The following is a 22,567-nucleotide window of genomic DNA, read 5'->3' on the forward strand; positions in this document are numbered from 1 at the left end:
ATCACGTTTCAGACATGTGAAGATGTGAGATATTATGCAACATATTTGCATAATATTGCACCTCTCTGGATGACTTTGCATGTGACTGCACATCAAACGTAGTGCACAGGGGGCAACGTGTCCATTAAGGGTGCCCCCTCATCCATGCACCTGGCCCCTTTCAGGACGCCATATTCATGGGGGGGGGGGAGTTTGAAGCACCAATTAGAGCAAGAGGCTCTAAATAGGGTGGGCTTTGGGCGTGTAGAATGCAAACTGAACCCACCCAGGTGTATTGAATGAATAAATATTCCCTGTTTTAACACTGATCCTCCTCCTGGCCAATCAGGAAGCGGGTCGTAAGACCCGTAACCTGATTGACTGAAATGGCAGGCGATCCTATTGGAAGCCTAGGAGGTGGGTAGGAGTCGCACGGCTGCAGCTATGGAGGAAAGGACACAGGAGCCGCTGCCTGATGCCAGTCCCCTAGATGGGTTAAGACAGCGGGTGGGGCTTTGAGGTTCTGCCAGGGGGTGGTTGGTTGTTTGACCCTCCCCCCACAAAAAACACCCACCTGCAGTGCCTTTACATGGCTGCATGGAAGATCTGTTCATCCCACATTGTTAAAGATGGTCCTTCACACTGGTATACAGATCACACCTGTATGAGGCTTTGTTTCCTCCTTCCTCAGTGTTCTTTTTATATTTCAATCACTGCCCATGGCCAGCTGTTATGTTTTACCATCCCAGGTACTCCTTGTATATGGTGAAACGCTATGAGAAACATATTACTATACCTTCCAATTCTGCAAGATGCGACATACTTATTGTGGGCCCCTGAACCTCTTGAATGTCAGTGTAATTTCCTCCAGTGCATACTATATCTAGAGATACTCATGCCTGTCTCAAAAATCGCATTTATATTTGTATGCATATTCACTCCTTTTAACGGATAACTATTTCATACTATATGTACCAATATGGCCCATTATTTTGAAATTAAAGTGATGGTAAATGTTCAGATAAAAAAAAAAAAAAAAAAAATAACAAGCATTTTATAATTTAACATTTTAAGGTAAAAAAAACTGCAGACTATAGAACCACTTTTTTTCCCCAGGAATGACTGGTGACAAAATACGTGCCTGCCTTTAAATTGACTTGCTTGAATGCCAGAACATGCTCATGATACTTGGTGGATTATAGCAGTTGATGTACATTAGCTTTAACCCTTGTTTTTCTCTAAAGAATGGCCTGGTCCCTACTTGCACAAAATAAACTATCTGAACGTCTCACTGTGCATTAACTAGCACCTCTGATGGCATTTATCACCTTAGCCTACAGCAGGGCGTATGCAGAATTTTCAGTGCAAGGACCACATTGTTTTTATTCAACCCGCAAATATTCATAAAATATACAATCTTTATAAACAACTTAATATCAAAAGTCCCCTATTGCATAAGATGTCCTCCCTTCACATTAGAAGCTTCCCCATCATAGAGTACCCCTTAAACATTACAAGCCCCTCATCACTTCACATGTATGGGGGAACATATCAGAATTCCCCCGTACATCAGGGTGCCCATCAGAAATGAAGACCAATTGATCTGATTCCTCAGTTTGTCCAGGATACACCAGTGACAGTAGCTGTGGGCTAGGATAAAATATTTTATTGGGCCAGATTGTGGGGACCCATTCTCTAGAGAGATCAGATGCAGCCTAAGCGTTGCAAGCAATTATAAAATGTGTAACGCCCTAACCCACACATACTCACTCACACACAGTTTTCAACACATGCTTACATTTTTTATATATATATATATATATATATATGTGTGTGTGTGTGTGTAAAATAAGTATTGAACATGGGTATCTGTATTTCTAAATGTGCTATTGCCACTAAATGTTCACCACATGTCGGTAATAACCCATGCAATCCAATGCATACAAAGAAACCAAAGCATATATGTTCAGAAATGAAGTTGTGTAATAAAATGGAATGACACAGGGAAAATGTATTGAACACATGAAGAAAGGAAGGTAGGAAAAGGCATGGAAAGTCAAGACACCAGCTGAATTGTATCCATAATTAGAAAGCAATCCTTCACCTTGTCAGTGCAAACTAATGCCAGCTGGTTCAGTCTCAACTGATGGTCTGTAAAAAGGTCTCACACAAGAAACATCTCATGATGGGTAAAAGCAGAGCGCTCTCAAGCTAACAACCTTATTGTTAGTAAGATTGAATAAAGACACTAGTCCATTCTGAGTGAGTGTCTACAATTGTCCCTATCCTTGTACATTGCACACTCACATTGGCCCCTACCCTCAAGGAGCCCATGATCCAAGGTCCCTATTGATATACTAGGGTCAATTTTGGACAGAAGCCAATTAACCTACCTGCATATCTTTCGGGTGTGGGAGGAAACCGGAGTACCTGGAGGAAACCCATGCAGGCACAGGGAGAACATGCAAACTCCAGGCAGGTAGTGTCGTGGCTGGGATTTGAACCAGCGACTCTTCTTACTGCTAGGCGAGAGTGCTAATCACTACACCACTGTTCCGCCTATGTAACTATGTAACCTTATTGTTGCAAAATATACTGATGGCATTAGTTACAGAAGGATTTGTAAACTTCTGAATGTTCCAGTGAGCACTGTTGGGGCCATAATCTGTAAGTGGAAAGAAGATAATTTCATCATAAACTGGCCAGGACCAAGTGCTGCTCACAAGATTTCTGACAGTGAAAAGTATTATCAGACGAGTTGTTCAAGAGCTAAGGACCACTTGGAGAGGGCTTCAAAAAGGTCTGGAATTGGCAGATACAGTCAACCACTATGGCCTATATGCACGCTCACCACGCTGTAGAAAAAGCATGTTGAAGCTCTTTTAAAGTTTGCTGCACAACATTTAGACAAGCCTGTGAAATACTGAGAGAATATAGTTTGGTCAGATGAGTTCCAAAATCTTTTTGGATGCTATAATACACACCATGTTTGGAGGTCAAATAGCACTGCAATTCACCCCAAAAACACCCCCATACCAAAAGTGAAGTTTGGAGGTGGGAACATCATAATGTGGGGCTATTTTTGCAGCATACAGTAGTGGCAAACTCCAAAGCATTGAAGGAAGAATAATTGGAAAAATGTACCAAGACATTCTTGATAAAAATCTGCTGCCATCTACCAGGATGAAGAAGATGAAATGAGGGTGGACATTTCAGCAAGACAATGATTCCAAACACATAGCCAAGGAAACTCTCACTTAATTTCAAAGTGCGAAAAAAAAGCTGCTAGAATTGCCCAGCCAATCACCTGACTTGAATCCAAAAGAAAATCTTTGGAAAGAACTAAAGATCATAGAGTTCATAGATCGATTTGAAGACGGTGTGGAAGAATGGGCCAAAATCACACCTGAGCAATTGCATGCGACTAGCTTTTCCATACAGGAGGCGCATTGAAGCTGCCATTACCAACAAAGGATTTTGTACAAAGTAGTAAATATATTTCAGCATGTTCAACACTTTTTCCCTGTGTCATCCCATTATTACACATATCTTAATTTCTGAACCTATTTGTTTTGGTTTCTTTGGTGTCCTTTTATGAAGCAGTGAAATCTATTCACTGCTTCATTCTCCGGCATTCACATAGGAGATCTTTCTCCTCTGTGTGCCACTATATGAAGCGGAGTAGATCGCTTCACACTTGGAGGAGTGAAGCGATCTACAAACGCTTCTAACACTGGAGAACGGCCCCTAATACTGGAATCTCGTGAGACTTTACGAGATTACAGTACTAGAAATTCACTCATACACAGAGATGTCAATATATTAAGCAGTGATAAATTATCACAGCTCAATACACTGACACGCGGTGTGATTAATGTTAGTGAAATAAAGCGTCCCCCTACATAATATATACATGTATACACACACAGACATTATATATACATGTATATACACACACATTATATATATATACATATACACATTATATATATATATGTATATATATGTATACACATACATATGACAGGGGGACATGGTTACAGTGTTGGGGGGTCTGAACGAGGCATAAGGAAGTTAATTATCTTCCTCTTTCCTCCTCAGATCCCCCCGATTCCCTCTTCACTATCCCGGTTCTCCACCTCTGAGTTGGTGAATCGGGGCGTGTGAATTCTGACACAGATCACAAGTGAAGCGCTGAGATCACAGCTTCATATAGTGACCGTTACTGTGTCAGTCTATGAGGATTCTCCATGTGCGGAGATGATCGGCGGGAGAACAAGTTCAAACACATCTCCCCCCGATTATCTCTGGTTTATATACTGTTTATGGGCTGTGATCAGCGGCGATCCTCTGGATCTCCACTGATCATTGCTTCATAAACGGACACCTTAGTGTATGGATTGCATGAGTTTTTAAAGATGTAGTGAAAATGTCATGTCAATACCACCTTTAGAAATATATTTACCTAGAAAAATGGTGACGTGGCAATACTTATTTTACCTGCTGTGTGTATGTGTGTGTGTATATATATTATATACATACATACATACACTAGAGTTGCATGATTTAATTGTTAAGACTCGTTATTACAATTCTTCCCCCCCCCCCCCCCCCTTGTAATCTTAACATCCTTTAACATCACAAGACCTCAGCTCTCACAATTTACACTAAAATGCAGTATAATAGGAAAAAATTTTGTCTTGTAAAAATTTCCCCTTTAAGACCATTGGGTGGAATTGACGTTTTGACGTCGCTTCTGTCATCCAATGGTATAGAGTCAAGTAAGGGCCATCATCCTCATTCCCTCACTCGAATTCATGCCTCAGAGGGGAAAGGATTAGCTCATCTCCGCCACTACCAATGGCTCCAGTAAGCAGCACTAGGGGGGTGGGCACCTCTCCCGCCATAAGCGATCTTGCGGCAAATCCACTGCAGAGCCCACTTTTATCCGAAAGCGGACCGCCCATCGTTTTTAAAAATACCCGGGTTATGGTATGCTGCCATAACAACAGTTTTCAAGTAAAGTCCTGACGTATAACGACGGCAGGCTGTCCGGGAGTGGTTAAAGACTAAGCCTTTTTCTGAGACGTGTTCGTTTCAAGTTAAAATTATTATTTTTTGTTAGAAAATTACTTAGAACCCCCAAACATTATATATTAGCAGAGACCCTAGAGAATAAAATGGTGGTTGTTGCAATATTTTATGTCGCACTGTATTTGTGCAGCAGTCTTTCAAATGCAGTTTTTTGGGGAAAAAAATACGCTTTAATGAATTTAAAAAAGAAACGGTAAAGTTAGCCCAATTTTTTTGTATAATGTGAAAGATGTTACTCCACGAGAATCATGCAATGCACACTAAATACTTTTTTTTGCAAAACACAGATCATGTAGAGTTCTTCTATATACAGGGGATATGGTCTGTTTAGTAAGTTACTCTTCATAGTATGCTGTGATTTTTTTTTCTTTTGTGTATTTGATGAATATGTGTCTAATTCAAAATGATCTACCTAATCACTAGGAATATATTTCTACAAAATCAAACTTTAATTGTATGTGGTTGTATATGAAGTTTTAAACTCGGCTAAATTGCAACTTGAAAGAAAATGATTTAAATTATGCATGTGCTGTATGTTTGCTGCAGGAAGCATCTATAATGTTAACCCTTTCTCGTGTGTGACACCAGGGGAGATGTGAGCTCTTGGCTGTATTACAACCTTGCAGATGTTCTGCATGACTATATGAGGAATGCAATTGGCAGCCGGGACTGCTGCACCACCTCTGAGCTCTGCTCCAAAAAGTAAATAACTGCTTATTATGTTTAGATATACAATAAATAGGGGCACAGTGTAGTTGATTTAGTAAAAGCAAATAGGCGGTTCAATGTCCAAGGGAATTTTCCAGCTTAGCGAATGTGGTCAAATTTCACTTTAAAAGGAGTAGCCAATCATATGCAAAGAAAACAACCCTGGCAAACTGATGACACCAGAAGTTTCAAGAGATGCAGCCGTGCTCTTGAGCAAGCATGGCGTAAATCTAAGTCCCTGCAAGACTTTACCCTCTACAAATCTACCATTCTCAAATACAACTCCTGCTTCCACACTGCTAAACAAACCTACTACAACACTCTCATCAAAACCCTCTCATCCAAATCTTGCCAACTCTTTTCTACCCTTAATTCCTTACTTCACCCCCCACTGCCCCCACCCACCAATGTGCTTACTGCTCAACAGATTGCCAACCATTTCAAAAGAAAAATCGACACAATTCACAAGTAGATATTCAGCATTCAACTTCCTCCCCTACCCAATGCATCAGGTCCAACACCACACTCAATACTGTCCTCCTCCTGCCCAGTTACCACTGATGAAGTTGATAAACTCTTTTCCATGGCCCACCTCACCACCTGTCCCCTTGATCCTGTCCCCTCACAATTACTGCGACCACCTTTCCACAACCTTCTCAACCCCCTACAGTCTGACTTCCAGGCACAACATTCCACTGAAACTGCCCTACTAAAACTCGCCAATGACCTAACTGCTAAAACCAATGGCCGTTACTCCATACTCCTACTCTTAGACCTCTCTGCTGCCTTTGACACAGTTGCTCCTCCTCAGCAAACTACACTCCCTTGACCTCTGTGATTCTGCTTTAGCCTGGTTCTCCTCCTACCTATCTCAGTGCACTTTCTGTATCACAACTCCATCCCCTTCGCTCCTTTTCCTTTCTCTCTTTCTCTCTGTTGGGGTACCCCAAGGCTCCGTCCTTGAGTCCCTCCTATATACTCGCTCTATACCCCTTCCCTGGGCCAGTTGATAACCTCCCAGGGCTTCCAATACCACCTCTATGCCAATGACACTCAGATCTATCTCTCCACTCCACAATCTTTCTAAAACTGAGCTTGTTATATTTCTGCCATCCCGGCCCCCCCCCCCCCCCCGCATGACTTTACTATTAAGATCAAGAGCACAACCATTGGTCCCTCCACGCATGCCAGGGTGCTTGGTGTAATCCTTGACTCTGACCTCTCTTTAAGCCCCCACATCTAATCACTGGCTAAATCCTGCCGCCTTAACCTCCACAACATCTCCAGAATTCGACCCTTCCTGACTAATGACACCACAAAGCGACTTATTCACTCCTTTATTCACTACTGCAATTCTCTCCCTAGGGCCTACCCTTACACAGGCTATCCCCCTTCAGTCTATTATGAATGCTGCTGCTAGACTAATACAACTCACTAATCGATCCGTGACTGCTACCCATCTCTTCCAATCCCTTCACTGGCTTCCCCTACCCCACCATATAAAATTAAAAATGCTAGCCACAACATACAAGTCCATCTACAACATCGCCCCCAGCTACATCACCAACGTCATCTGCAGATATTGCCCAAATCTCCCCTCCACTCCTCCAGAGACCCCCTGCTCTCTAGCTCCCTTGTTTCCTCCTCTCATGCTTGCCTTCAGGACTTCTCCAGAGCCTCTCCCATCCTCTGGTACTCCCTGCTCCGGTATATATAATCAGCCCCTAACCTTTAGGAAATCCCTGAAAACTCACTTATTCAGAGAAACCTATCCCACACCCACCTAACTGTTCCCAAGCCACCCCCATCAAATCATTCCCGCATCTATTACCTTTTGTACCACCCCTACCTTTAGAATGTAAGCTCTACGAACAGGACCCTCCTATCCTTTCTGTATTGAACTGTATTGTAATTCTGCTGTCCCCCCTCTACATTGTAAAGCTCTGCGTAAACTGTTGGCGCTAAATAAATCATATATAATAATAAAATAAAAAGTACATAATTGTTGCATGCGTATAACTGGATGATGGAAATTAGCCGAGCTTCACCTCATTCACTAATTACCGGGGAAAACTATTCTCTATTAGAAAATCAACCCTTACATATACCCAGTGAAGTGACTGGCGTCAGGTGATAACAGGGATGAAACACATCCTCCTGCATAAGTTGTACTGGTTTATCTGCAGTCTTCTCTTCACTTCATCCGTTCAAAGTGCAGAATTTGTGTAGCTTGTTTGAGCTGCCAGAAGAAGGGACAGTGAGCTAAAATTACATTTCAGAGCTCAGTGAGGAGAGCTCTGAGAGTTGATTGGAGGGAAGGGACATGCCCACTTCACACGGACAGAGCTGAGGCTCTCAATCAGCTGGAGATCTCTCTACTCTACCCCGTCACTTTTTTTTTTTTTTCTCTTGGTGTCAGGAACACTTGTCAGAAGGGACCCCTGCTGATGGCCGAAGAACGAGACGGCAGACATATGACAGTTATGTTTTAAACTCTCTTTATGGACGATTATGCATTACATTAAGATATTCAACATAATGCTCAACAGGAGCACCATAGCACATAAAGTACAATTAAACAGACATGAATCATGTTATTGAAAATACATACACAGAATTGCTTGGATTACCAAAGAAAAAGTTACTTACAGCTATTCCCCTGAGTATATGAGATCAGCAAGAGTAGAGCTGGGGCTTGATAATTGCTAAACCTTACCCCTGAGTCAGTGGACCATATAATTTTGAATTTTACTCGTTACTGGAAATAGTAAGGTAGAAGAACAACATACATCCCAAATTATATTTCTTGGGGCAACCTCTATGCTCATATATGAGTTTATCATATGGCAATATTTGATTCACCATCTTTATCCACATACGAACAGATGGAGGATTAGGTTGGATCCACTTGATTGCAATAGCTTTCCAAGCCAAAAATAACATCTTTCAGCAGAACTCTGTCATATTTCTGCCATTGCTCCTCGTCTCAGTGATTTTAATTGAGACAAGTACATACTATAGAGGGTATGCTTTGTTCATATTTAATGTCTGAGGTTTAGCCCCCCATTCACATTGGCTCGATTTGACATGTCTTGCAGATACTTGGCAAATATCTAACTAGTTGTGTTTAATATAATGTAAATTGATATGTAATAAGAAGGATATGGTGTCACTTTAAACTGAAGTCTAGGAGAATGGTAAACCCCAGTTTCTCCCAAAATGAGTCGCAGGCTGCAACAAGAAAACTGACAAATGTTCTAAGCCATTCACAATCTATCCAAAACCAGAAAAATATTTTTTTTTTTGGACATGGCAAAATGTTTGTATGTCTATTCATGTGTGTATTGCAAACAATAAAAGTGTGTGTGTGTGTGTGTGTGTGTGTGTGTGTGTATATATATATATATATATATATATATATATATATATATATATATATATATATATATATATATATATATATATATATATAAAATATGAAATGCTGCCCCCCCCCCCCCAAAACAAAATCACGCCCACCGAAATGCCCCCACGTTCATTATTTTATATACGATTATTAAACTAAACTAAAATTGATCAGCACTCTGAAAGGGGCATATAGCAGATTTATTTTTAAAAGACAATCGCAGGGAACAATACATAAATACACAGAGAGGATGGTGGAATTTTAAATTGGTGAGTTAGCAACCACTTCAGCCCTGGAAGGTTTCACCCCTTAACTGACAATTGCACAATTGTGCGGCCCTGTACCCAAATAAAATGTATGTCCTTTTTTGCCCACAAATGGAGATTTCATTCGGTGGTATTTGATCACCTCTGGGGTTTTTATTTTGTGTTATAAACACAACTGACACTGACAATTTTGAAAAAAAAATAAAAATACATTTACGTTTTGCTATAAAACATACCTAAAAAAAAATTGGAAAATAAAATGTATTCATCAATTTAGGCCAATATGCATTTTGCTACATATTGTTGGTAAAAAAAATCCCAATAAGCATATATTGCTTTGAGCAAATGTTATTAGGCTTACAAGAGAACAGGAACACAGGAGGGACAGGATCAGGATGTGATTGGGTACAGGCTCAGGTTACCGGGTTCCGGATACAGGTCGCAGGTACAGGCCAGGGCACAAGGAAGAAAGATACCAAGGCAAGCATGTGAGGGCTTGCCAGGTATTTATGGGACTGCCAGTGATTGTCCTCATGTAATACATGAGCGCAGGGAGTGTTGTCTGCTCCATACTGCCAGGATCCATCCGCTGGTGGACATCAGTACTGTGGCCCAATGATGACATAACACCAGCAGGGAAAGACTCTCCTGACAGTTCCAATCTGCCAGGAGACACCTGCTGGTGGACCTCAGTACTGCACGCCAAATGATAGATCTTACCAGCGGACAGACCCTTTCCTGACAGACAATGTTGTTAAGTACAAGTCAGGGTTAAGTTATAAAAAAAAAATCCAAATCTTTGATGATCCCATCAAATCTATCATAACCAAATGGAAACAAAATGGCACAACAGCAAACCTGCCAAGAGATGGCCGCACACCGAAACTCACAGACAGGGCAAGGAGGGCATTAATCAGGGAGACAGCACAGAAATCTAAGATAACCCTGGAGGAGCTGCAGAGTTCCGCAGCAGAGACTGGAATATATGTACGTAGGATGACAATAAGCCGTACGCTCTATAGAGTTGGGTTTTATAGCAGAGTTGCCAGAAGAAAGCCATTACGTTCAGCAAAAAACAAAATTGCATGTTTTGAGTTTGCGAAAAAGGCATGTGGGATACTCCCAAAATGTATAAAAGAGGGTGCTGTGGTCTGATGAGTCTAAAATTGAACTTTTTTGCCATCAAAGAAAACACTGTCTGGCATGGTGGTGGCAGCATCATGCTGTGGGGATGTTTTTCAGCAGTCGGGACTGGGAAACTGGTCAGAGTTGTGGGAAAGATGGATGGTGCTAAACACAGGGATATTCTTGAGCAAAACCTGTACCACTGTGTGTGATTTGAGGCTAGGACGGAGGTTCACCTTCCAGCAGGACAATGACCCCAAACACACTGCTAAAGCAACACTTGGGTAGGTTTAAGGGGAAACGTGTTGGAATGGCCTATTCAAAGCCCAGACCTCAATCCAATAGAAAATCTGGTCAGATTTAGATAGCTGTTCACAAGCTCAACCCATTCAACTTGAAGGAGCTGGAGCAGTTTTTCAAGGAGGAATGGGCAAGAATCCCAATAGTAAGATGTGGCAAGCTCATTGAGACTTATCCAAAGTGACTTGGACCTGTTATAGCCGCAAAAGGTGGCTCTACAAAGTATTGACTTTAGGGGGGTGAATAATTCTGCACATTGACTTTTTCTGTTATTTTGTCCTATTTGTTGTTTGCTTCACAATAAAAAAAAATCTTCAAAGTTATGGACATGTTCTGTAAATTAAATTATGCAAATCCTCAAACAATCCATGTTAATTCCAGGTTGTGAGGCAACAAAACACGAAAAATGCCAAGGGAGTTGAATACTTTTTCAAGGCACTGTAAGTGCCCCTTGCTGTTACGCACCCCTTGTATAGATCAGATTACTTTGCTAGATGTGTTTTCCAAATGCAGTTTTCTATGGCTTTAACCGACTATACGCTAGTACATTTTCAAATGAATGTTCGTATGAATATTCATGAGAAAATTCTTAGTACAGTCAATAACTTGTCAATGTCCTTTTTGAAAGCATTTTAAAATGTTGTTTGCTTTTAACATTTCATTTTGGAATGAACAAAGACCACATAACCATCAGAAATTCATTTGCATTCTGCTCCTTTGAAATTTATTTTTTGTCTCTATGGTCAAGAACGAATGTTACATTAACCCACTGACTAGAATCTCAAACAAAAGTTCTTAAAACAAAAAATTCTGCTAATGTATGGCCAGCTTATAGTCTGTAATTAGGAAATGGTATCTCCATTATATATCTCTTTTCCTCACCTTTTTGGGTAAGGTAAGGATAACCCCTTTGACAACACATTGGCGATATATACTGTATTCCAAGATATAACTTGGCAAATTAAAGTGATTTTATTTTTCAAAAATAATAAACGTCATACTTACCTTCTCTGTGCAATTGTTTTGCTGAGCTGGCTCTGTGTGCCTTAGAGACACAGTGCACAGCCCCTGGGAGGGATTGACGGCAGCGGGAGCCAATGACTCCCGATGCTGTGCCTGAGCCAATGAGGAGAGAGAGAGAGACCAGGAAAGCCTCTACTCTTGTGCACATTGCTGGATCGAAATTTGGCATTTAGGGGGGCCTGTGGGGAGGGGGTGCAGAGAGAAGGTTTTTTTTTAACCTTAATACATAGAATGCAAGTAGAATCTAATATGTAGCACTGATGGGCGGCATGGATGGGCAGCACTGATGAGGAGCTACTGACGGGCATTACTGATTGGCATCTGAAGGGCACTGATGGGCATTAATGATAAGGCACTGGCATATTTATGGGCACTGATTGACACTTTGATGGGCACTGGCGGGCGTTACTGATGGGGGGGCACAGACTGGCAGCTTATGGGCACCTCTGATGGGGCCTGCGCTGATATTCAGTGTGCTCTCCCTGTCAGTGCGAACCAAGGAAAGCCGTTTACTGGCACTTCCTGGTTCATGCTGTGATCAGCTAAGATTGGTCACAGCTGATCAGGTGGTAAGGAACCTCCGCCAGAGGCTCCTTACCACTATCGGAGATGCGATGTGTCAGAGTGACATGCAGCACTAACTATGTTGCATGCGACAGCATGCTGGATGTCATATGATGCCCAGTCAGGATAACAGAACAGAACTGAGTGGTTAAAGCTTGATCAGCGGCAATATATTTGCTTTTTTGTTTTTGGGTTTCTAACTGCTTTAACAGCTTAAGGACCGCCCCACGTACATATACTGCAGAGGTCCTTTAGCGATATTGTGTACCTGTACGTGATTTTTTTGGCCAGGGGCATGCACACACACCTCCGGTGACCCACTCACATTGTGGTTGAACACAGCGGGAGCAAGTCAGCTGGCCCAGCAGACCTGATGTCCGCTGGGACCCACCGATCATTCCCAATGCAGACAGAACGGCAGTCTGCCTATGTACCCTTAAAATTCAGCATGGACAATTTTTGCAATGTCAATGAACATCAAGATGTCAATGGGCATAGCCCCCAACTGTCCCTGATTTCGAATCACTATCCCTGATTTGGAACAAAGTCCCTCTGTCCCTCCTTCCTCCTTGTTTGTCCTTCATTTTGGTCGAATCTATATAGTGGTATATAATAAAATGCACCATGTATCTACCAAAAAATTCTTTACCTTTCATCCAATTTCTACATTGTTGCATTTATAAATATCAAAAGCCAGTATAAAGGAATAGTGGTAAAAAAGCACTTGTGGGTTTAACTAATAATTTTTTTGTATAATTCACCATGGTGGGGGTGTGTCCTATGCCTGCATACTTTTGCTAATAGGTGTCTCTTAGATCTGCTTGATTAATCGTTAAAGAATCAAAGTCACGATCCTCCTCCCAATCTTAAAACATTATTTCCCGGATTCTATGTAACCAGTGCAGAGTTCTCTGCTCACTTCTGACAGCTGACAAAAAAAATATCCAGGCAGCCTGCCAAGTTTATCTCAACATTGGAGAAAACTGTAAACAAAGTAACATTTGTTCTTGGATCAAATGAATGAACTTCCGTCTGTAAATGAGGTCAGTTTAACCATTTAAAGACTAAACCTTTTTCTGACACTTGTTTACAAGTTAAAATCAGTATTTTGTGCTAGAAAATTACTTAGAACCCCCAAACATTCTATATATTTTTAGCAGTGACGTAATGATGTAAACCTGTTTCATTCCTTATGTTTTTAGTAACTAGACCGTTTCTATTGGATTCAATAAAATGTACCCGTTTTATTTTTTAACTTCTACTCTAATGATTACCATACTTTGAGAAAATATAGATGTTTGTGTTGAAATACTTTGAATTTGGACTATCTGTGTTCTATACTCCTAAATTCCAAAACTCAAAGATAAGACCAGACTGTTTAAAAAGGAAAATGTTGCCTCTATTCATTTGAGTGTTTGTGCGATATCATACAACTATATTCCATAACTGGTGCAGACTATCCTCCACACACACTTCAGTTGACTTGCAGTCAGAAATAGTAAATTATTAACTTGCATACCAAGGAGCATTTAAAGTGGTTAAGACTGTTGTTTTTTTTTAATCTCCTAAAACAACAAACATGTTCTACTTACCTGCTCTGTGAAATGATTTGCACAGAGCAGCCCCAAACCTCCTCTTCTGGGGTCCCCTGCCAGCTTTCTTGGCTCCTGTTCTTCTCTGTGTGCCTCCATAGCAAGTGGCTTGCTATGGGGACACTCCTGTGGGCTTTCTCCGGGGCTGGGCCATGTGTGTGTCCATAGGCACAGCCCAGCTCTGACCCATCCCTGCTTTCAACCCAGCTTGTGAGCGCACCAAGAGGGATGAGAAGAACTGAACCCGGGCACCGCAAGGGATTGATACAGGACTAATGTAATTATTTAAGGGGATGGGGCTAGGGAGCTCTGTTATTGGAAGGTGTCTTTTTTTTTTTTTTTTTTTTTTTAACTTAATGCAGAGAATGCATTAAAGTAAACAACTTTTTGCCTTTACAGCCACTTTAAGGCAAACAGTACTATGCCCTAATTAGGCCGCGTACACACGGGCGGACTGTTCGCCCAACTTTGTCCGCTGAACAGTGTTTGGGCGGACAGTCCGCTCGTGTGGGGGCTTTCAGCGGACAGTTTCAGCGGACAGTTGGACGGACAAGGTTTTTCGGAATTTCCGAAAAACTGTCCGCTGAAACCTTGTTTCAGCGAACAGCCAGCTCGTGTGTAGGCTTGTTCGTCAAACAAAATTGCGCGCATGCTCAGAAAGGATTTTCACGCCGAAAGCTATAATGCAGTGTATAGGACATCGTATTTTGCGTCCCGTCGTACGTGCCGTTCACGTCATCGCGCACGGTTTCAGCAAACTGTTCGTTCGTCGTGTGTGGCCATGTCCGTCCATGCTAATTTTGAGCGGACTGTTTGCTGAAACTGTTGGACGGACAAAGTTGGGCGAACAGTCCGCGCGTGTGTACGCGGCCTTACAAGTACAGTGTACAGTGTATGATAGATGTATGGTCTGTCATTTCTACCAACTAAAGCTAAAAATTACACTATACATTCACACTTGTAACCTTGCTTCATATAGTGTGGAATGCTATTTTACTTCTCTTAAATCGCAGTAAAAGGTATAGACTTTGTGGGAGGTGTAGAGTTTCATACCACTATAACTTAAAGCGAAAACGTCATATATAAAATAATATGCAAAGTGCTTGGAAGGAAGCTTCAGAATGGCAAAGATGTTTTTACTACAAATTATGTAAGCAGACTACAGTTCCTCTTTAAGCATATTCAGGAATAGCAGCTATATGTTTAAATATATCGGTATCAGTCTGAAAGTACAAGACCCAATGCTTTCATTCAACTGCTCCTTTTTATAATTTCTTAAACAAAAAAATACAAAAAAAACATCTTTTGCACATACATGATCATACAGTAGTATTGCTTAGTTTAAAACAAATCATATGGATTTAATGTTCAGAAAGCTCTCATACCAGAAGGACAAATTGGAAAAGGAAAGGGTCATCAACTCTTTTGTGGAGTGACAAACTATGAAAATTCATAGTGTATGGCCAGCTTCGCAATAACCTGCTAATTGAGTTTTTATGATATGATGTTAATTGTAAATTGACTTGCTATAAAACATGAGTTTTTATGCATGTTAACACTACATAATGCATTGACTGGAGGCAGGTAGTAAATGCACTTATTTGACAAGTGGCAGATTTTGGACAAAATAATAAATGCATAATCACCATCTAGGCGCTTAAAGCGGTATTCTAGGCAAACCACTAAAAACGCACCTGAAATGCATACTGCATGTTGAAGCGGTCTTACCTGCCAAAAGATTTGTATTTCTGCCTTGAGATTCACAGCTTTGCACTACAGCTAGACCGGACACCTGACTTTTCTTTGCTACTGTTGAGCAACATAGTTTGGTAACCTACCCCTTCTTCCCTAGATTGGAAAAAAGGGAGCAGCAAAAGAATGATTGTTGTCTTTCTGTACTTGCTTCAAATGCATATACAGTATGTACCTTGTAAGCATATGTGAATGTGGGACACCTAACTGGCCCTGAGTACTGCAGCATGATTGGTGCTGGTCAAGGAATTACAAAATGCTGAAAATTAGTCAAATTTAGGTATTTATAGCGGTTGCATTTAAAGTGATATTAAACCTTCTTTATTATTAAAATAACAAACATGTCATACTTACCTGCTCTTTGCAATGTTTTTGCACAGAGCAGCCCCGAACCCCTTCTTCAAAGGTCCCCTGGTCGGCTTTCCAGGCCCCTCTTTTTTAGTGAGTACCCCACGAGGACACCCGTGTGTGCTTGCTCCCGAGCTGCCCTTTCTACGTCTATTGACACAAAGCCTGGCCTCTGCTCCTGCTCCCTCATCACAGCTTTTGACAGCGGCTGTTGGGTACCTTGGTGGTGAGCCTAACTTGGTGGAAGAAGACTTCTCTTACGACTCTGGTTCAGGGCCCACTGGAATGGAGACAGTGGTCCCATGAGCGAAGCAGGGTAGGAGTGTCTGAACAGGATGCAGCGGCTGGTGCGGAGTGTAGAGATGGTCCTCTGGATAGCTGGAACAGCGGCAGCAGGTCCTGGAGGGAACTCGGCACACTTTGAGCAAGCGGAGGGATGGTCAGACAGGCCGGGTCACAACGGGTTAGGCAAACAGACAGGTACAGCAGGCAAAGGCAAGGTCACAGGCTGGCAGAGGTTCAGCAACAGAGATAGGCAAGTCCATAAACAGGATCAGGCAGGCCGATATCAGAGTTGGAGAGATCAGCAGGGTCAGACGGAAGATAGGTCAGTAATCGCGATCAAACAGGCAGATAGCAGAAGTCTCGGGTACAGAGCTGCAGACAAACTGCACCGCGCAAGTTCAGCTGTCATCTTTAAATAGGACCACTGGTGCCGATGCCTGGGTTGCCCAGCGGTGCATATGTGCGCATGCAGATTCGCCTGTTCAGTGCGGGCAGAGCCCTGACAGCAGCCAATGGCTCCCCCTGCTATCAATCTGCCCAATGAGGTATAAGACAGCAGGGGGGTGGGGGGTTATACTACAGAACAGAAGTTTTTTTTTTTTTTTTTTTTTTTTTTTACCTTAATGCATACATAACTTATAACATCCTAGTGAAAGATATAACACCAACATGTCAGAAAAAAAAAATCAAAAACAGAATCACTGAGTTGGAAAAAGAATCCACCCCCCCTTATGTCAATATTTAGTTAAATCATCTTTTTTTTTTTTTTTCTTTAATTACAGCCTTTAGTCTGTTGGGATATGTCTCTACTAACTTTGCACACCTAGACTTTGCAAACTCTTCTATCTGCCCACTCTTCTTTGCAGAACTGTTCAAGTTTAGTTTAATTTGATAGTGACTGTTTGTGGACTGCAGTCTTGAAGTCATTCCACAGATTTTCAATGGGGTTTAAGTCTGGGCTCTGGCTAGACCACGCAAGGACTTTCACCTTTTTTCCTTCAACCACTGTGTGTTAATTTTTGCTGTGTGCTTTGGGTCATTGTCATGAGATTAGATAAACCTTCTTCCCATTGACAACTTTCTGACAGAGAACAGCTGATTTTCTTCAAGAATGTGATGGTATTTTCCCCATCTATTCTCTTCTATCCTGACAAGTGCTCCAGTCCCTGCTGCAGAGAAACCGCCCCATAACAAAATATTACCACCTACATGCTTTACTGTAGGAATGGTGAGCTGTATTGGATTTCCACTAGACATATCGTTTGGTGTTAAGGCCAAATAATTAAATTTTAGTCTTATCTGACAATAATGCCATTTTCCATGTGGCCTCGGAATCTTCACAATGCGTTTTAAGGTGGTCATATGAGGCTAAACCAAAAGCTTAAAGGCTATAATTAAAGCAAAGGATGGTTCAACAAAATATTGACATGGGGGGGTGGTCCTTTTTCTAATTCTGACATGTTGGCGTTCTATCGTTCACTTGGATCTTTTAAGTTGCACTAGTAAATACAACTGGATAAAACAAAAGCTGTGTCTGCCTTCATTTCAGGCTGCAAAGCAACCAAATGTGATTATTTTAAAGGGGGTGATTCTTTTCTATACCCTCTGTAGAATGCAATAAGGTAAAAAAACTTTAAGGCTTTAGAACCACTTTAAAATACATGGGTATGTATTTAAAATTCTCACGTTTAATCTCTTTACAGCGCAGAAGTAAATGATTAAAGGACCTGTATTTAGCCCACTATATGTCTGTCAAAATTTACAATACTTTATTTTAACCTGAATAAAAAAAAATAACCTTTAGTCAACAACAACTTCATAGCTAATCTTTTCTTGACTGGATAATAATTAGATCTAAACCCCAAGGTTACTGCCAGACACATGTTCCTATACAATGAATTGGAGACCTTTCTTTGTGTCATATTAAACTAACACCCGAAGTTTGAATTCAGCCACAGTATAATATCAAATTCTGCATCTACAGAGGCTTATTGACTTGTGTGACCTCCTGTCTTAAGAAATAATAAGCTTTAGAAAGAATTCTAAATGTAGAAGTGATGAATAAAGCTTCCTCTACTTAGAGGAGGAACAACTAGACAACATAATGAAGGCTTTTGGTAAATTGTAATAATAAACATGACTATTCCCACCCTTCACGCTCACTCACAGGCGTTGCAAGTTGGTTATTAGTATGTGAATGGAGAAAACTTGTGTTCTTTATTTAGGAGATTTTTTTCTTTTTTTGCCAGGATGACTTTCCCTTGTTTGAGCTTTGACATTACCTTCCTAGACTACATTCACACTTGTGCTTAGTGTTTTACAAGCTTTTTTTTTTTTTCTTAATTTTTTTTTTTGAGGGGGGGGGAAACATTTGTACAGGCTTTTTTGCAGTCTTCTGTGCGTTTTCTTTTCTTTTCTTTCTTTTCTTTTTTTTTCTTGGTGCTGTTGCTGATGTTCATGCATTTTCACATTTTTCAGGTGCTTCCATTAAAGTATATTGAGGCCAAAGATAGCTTGTAGGTAAAAAACGAAAACAAAAAACATGCACATATTTTAGACTGTGTGCAGGTATGACTCTGTGATTTTGCATATTGGGAGTTTTTTTTAGTTTTGAGCTGCATAACACTGACCTGTAAATGGGACCATAGAACTCAGGCTGGTAGTGCACAGGAAAATAAAAAATGTGATTTGTCTGATAATAGGAAAACATATATGTTTTATTTATTGTTCATTAAATGAAAATCATGCTGTGCAGAGACATTTTTGAGATTCTATTTTAATATCCATATATTTCTTTTTAACAGAGGAGTTTAAGGGCTCAACAATAGTAGAATTAATGAAGAAAGAGGGCACCACACTTGGGCTTACAGTGTCAGGTGGAATAGACAAGGATGGGAAGCCAAGAGTATCAAACCTGCGCCAAGGAGGAATCGCTGCCAGGTAATCTCATATAAATTGTAACCTCCAGCACAAACCATCCTATTCTAGTGTGCTCTTCTCCACTACACATACTAGCAACTGTTTTTTCAAATTTGGTGGTTTTGAAGTTTTTTCCTCTTTTCCCCACTGGATTCTGAATAGTTTCTTGATGTAGAACTAGCAGTTTTCAAATTCTGTAACATGCTGTTTTATAATGCTACATAATCTATACCATAGGCTTTTGCAATGCCCTAGTCTGGCTTTAAGGTGGTAGCAATGCTTTTCTGCTTTAACAAGGTATATTACAAACCCTATATATACAGTACACATGATTTTGTTATAAAACATTTATTTTTTTCATTGACAAAACACATTCTGCAAAGGGCATAGTTTTCGCATCCAATCCTCCCCCAAAAGCACTTTTACAACTGTATTATATTATAAAGTATTAAAGTGGTTATAAAGGTAAACGTTTTCGTAGTTTAGGTAACGAGCTTTGTGAGCTGATGGCTCTTACATCTAGGAACAGCTCGGACCTTGTTGCAATTACAGAGACATAGTTCAAGGATTCAAATCACTGGGAAATAACAATACCACGGTATACACTACTTGAATGACAGAGCAGGGTAGTGGGGAGGTGGAGTTGCCATATATGTCAGAAATAGCATAACACTAACATTAATTCAGAAAGCAAATGAAATTCTCAAAACTCTTGGGGTCTGCCCTCCAACCAGAGATGTTCCCTTAGAATTTGTGTAGTATGCATACCCCAGGACAGACTGAAGATTAGGATAACTTGTTGATTGATGAGATAACTCAAATGGCAATGAAGGGAGAGGTTTTGATTATGGGTGACTTCAACATGCCTGACTTAACTGGAATTCTCAAACTGCTAGTACAAGCAGGAGCAGGGATGTAAAAAAAGCCCAACCCGAGGTGATCCTATTCACACAAATGGGGATCGAATGTCTGATGAGGTGGGAGAGAACTGGCTTTTAGTAATCGCCAATGTCTCTGGTTTGATATTAAAACAAGAACTGAAAAATCATTTACAACAACAACATTTTTAGCTTTCAAAAGGACAAATTTTGCTGAAATGGAGAAATTTCCCAAAAAATATTTGAAATGTTGGAGTAAAGCTACAGGAGTAAGTAATCAGTGAGCACTGTTAAAGTCTACCATCCTGGATGTAAGTAGATTATATGTCAGGCAAGTTAGTAAGGCTAAACGGAAGAAAAATCCATTATGGTTTATAAAGAGGTAAGAAGGATAGTAAAGTGGAAAAAGAATCGGCATATAGAACATTCAAGGAAACACAAGGTGTAGCTGACAGAGAAGAATATAAAAATAGAGAAAAGGAGACCATACACATTCAGTGCTGCCAAAGCACAGAAAGAGGAGCAAATTGCTAAATATATTAAAAAAATAAAACCTTTTTTAGGTACATTAGGCCCCTTTCACACTGGGGCGGTTTTCAGGCGCTACAGCACTAAAAATAGCGCCTGAAAAAAAAACGGCCTCTTTCACTCCAGTGTGAAAGGCAGAGAGCATTCACACTGGAGCAGTGTGCTAGCAGGATGGTGAAAAAAGTCCTGCTAGCTGCATCTTTGGTGCAGTGAAAGGAGCGGTGAATAAACCGCTCCTACCCATTGAAATCAATGGGGCAGCGCGGCTATACCGGTGGTTTTAACCCTTTTTCAGCCTCTAGCGGTGGTTGAAACCACCCCCGCTAGCGGGGGTTAAAACAGCCCCGCAAGCGGCCGCAGACCGCCGCTAAAAAGACGGTAAAGCAACGCTTTTATCGGCGCTTTACCACCGACGCCCGCACCGCCCCGGGGGTAAAGGGGCCTTAGTGATAGAAGGAAAAAATACAATGGGATCTCTAAAATGAAAACTGGGCTCCACACTTTAGTTGAGGGAGACCTAGATGTAGTAAACCATTTAAACAATTACTTCTGTTCAGTCTTAGAAACTATTTGCACTAAGGCCGCGTACACACGCGGGGACTGTTCGCTCAACTTTGTTCGTCAAACAGTTTCAGCGGACAGTCCGCTCAAAATTAGCATGGACGGACTTGCCCACACACGACGAACGAACAGTCCGCTGAAACCGTGCACGATGACGTGAACGGCACGTACGACGGGACTAGAAAACGACGTCCTATACACTGCAATGCAACCTTCGGCGTGTAAATTCTTTCTGAGCATGCGCGAGACTTAGTTTGACGAACAAGCCTACACACGGGCGGACTGTCCGCTCAAACCAAGTTTCAGCGGACAGTTTTTCGGAATTTCCGAAAAACTTTGTTCGTCAGACTGTCCGCTGAAACTGTCTGCTGAAGCCCACACACGAGCGGACTGTCCGCCGAAACACTGTTCAGCGGACAAAGTTGAGCGAACAGTCCCCGCGTGTGTACGCGGCCTAACAGTAACAAGTTGGGGAATCAGTCTGGTTCTTTTAATGAAGGTTCATTTTTAGGATTTCTGGAGAGGTAGCAGAGGAACTGGCTCGGTTAAAGCTTAATAAAGCAATGGTCCCTGATGGTATTCATCCCAGAGTTCTAAGAACTTTAAGATACACAGTGCATCCAGGAAGTATTCAGAGCTTCACTTTTTCCACATTTTGTTATGTTACAGCCTTATTCTAAAATGGATTAAATTCATTGTTTTCCTCAAAATTCTACAAACCATACCCCATAATGACAATGTGAAAGACGTTTGTGTTCACAGCCTTTGCTCAATACTTTGTTAAAACACCTTTGGCACCAATTAGTCTCAAGTCTTTTTGAGTATAATGCTACAAGCTTGGAACACCTATTTTTGGGCAGTTTCTCCCATACTTCTTTGTGCACCAACACTTCCTATCCAACATGATGAAGCATGAGAGCTCCTGCAGCCATTTTCAGATGTCCAGAGAGGTTCAATTGGATTCAAGTCTGAGCTCTGGCTGGGTTACTCAAGGGCATTCACAGAGTTGTCCCGTATCCACTCCTTTATCTTGGCTGCGTGCTAAGGGTCGTTGCCCTATTGGAAGAGGAACCTTCACCCCAGTCTGAGGTTCAGAGCAGGTTTTCATCAAGGATGTGTCTGTGCAATGCTGCATTCATCTTTTCCACAATCCTGACTAGTCTCCCAGTTCCTGCCACTGAAAAAGATCCCCACAGTATGATGCTGCCACCTCATTGCTTCACTGAAGGGATGTTATTG

General features: G+C 41.3%; 1 protein-coding gene across 13 annotated transcripts in view; it reads left to right on the plus strand.

Moving 5' to 3' along the window:
• The window catches only part of GRIP1 (glutamate receptor interacting protein 1), an 837,005-nt gene that overhangs the window by 506,065 nt on the left and 308,373 nt on the right, over window positions 1-22,567 (plus strand). For all 13 annotated transcript variants that reach the window (XM_077469661.1, XM_077469651.1, XM_077469652.1 and 10 more), the window contains one exon: window positions 19,247-19,382. In XM_077469661.1, coding sequence (XP_077325787.1) covers window positions 19,247-19,382 — 136 coding nt within the window. The remainder of the gene's footprint in view (window positions 1-19,246; window positions 19,383-22,567) is intronic.

The sequence above is a fragment of the Lithobates pipiens genome, unplaced genomic scaffold, assembly GCF_037356315.1.
Source record: "Lithobates pipiens isolate NorthernLeopardFrog02 unplaced genomic scaffold, aLitPip1_a1.2 Scaffold_8, whole genome shotgun sequence".
Taxonomy (NCBI): domain Eukaryota; kingdom Metazoa; phylum Chordata; class Amphibia; order Anura; family Ranidae; genus Lithobates; species Lithobates pipiens.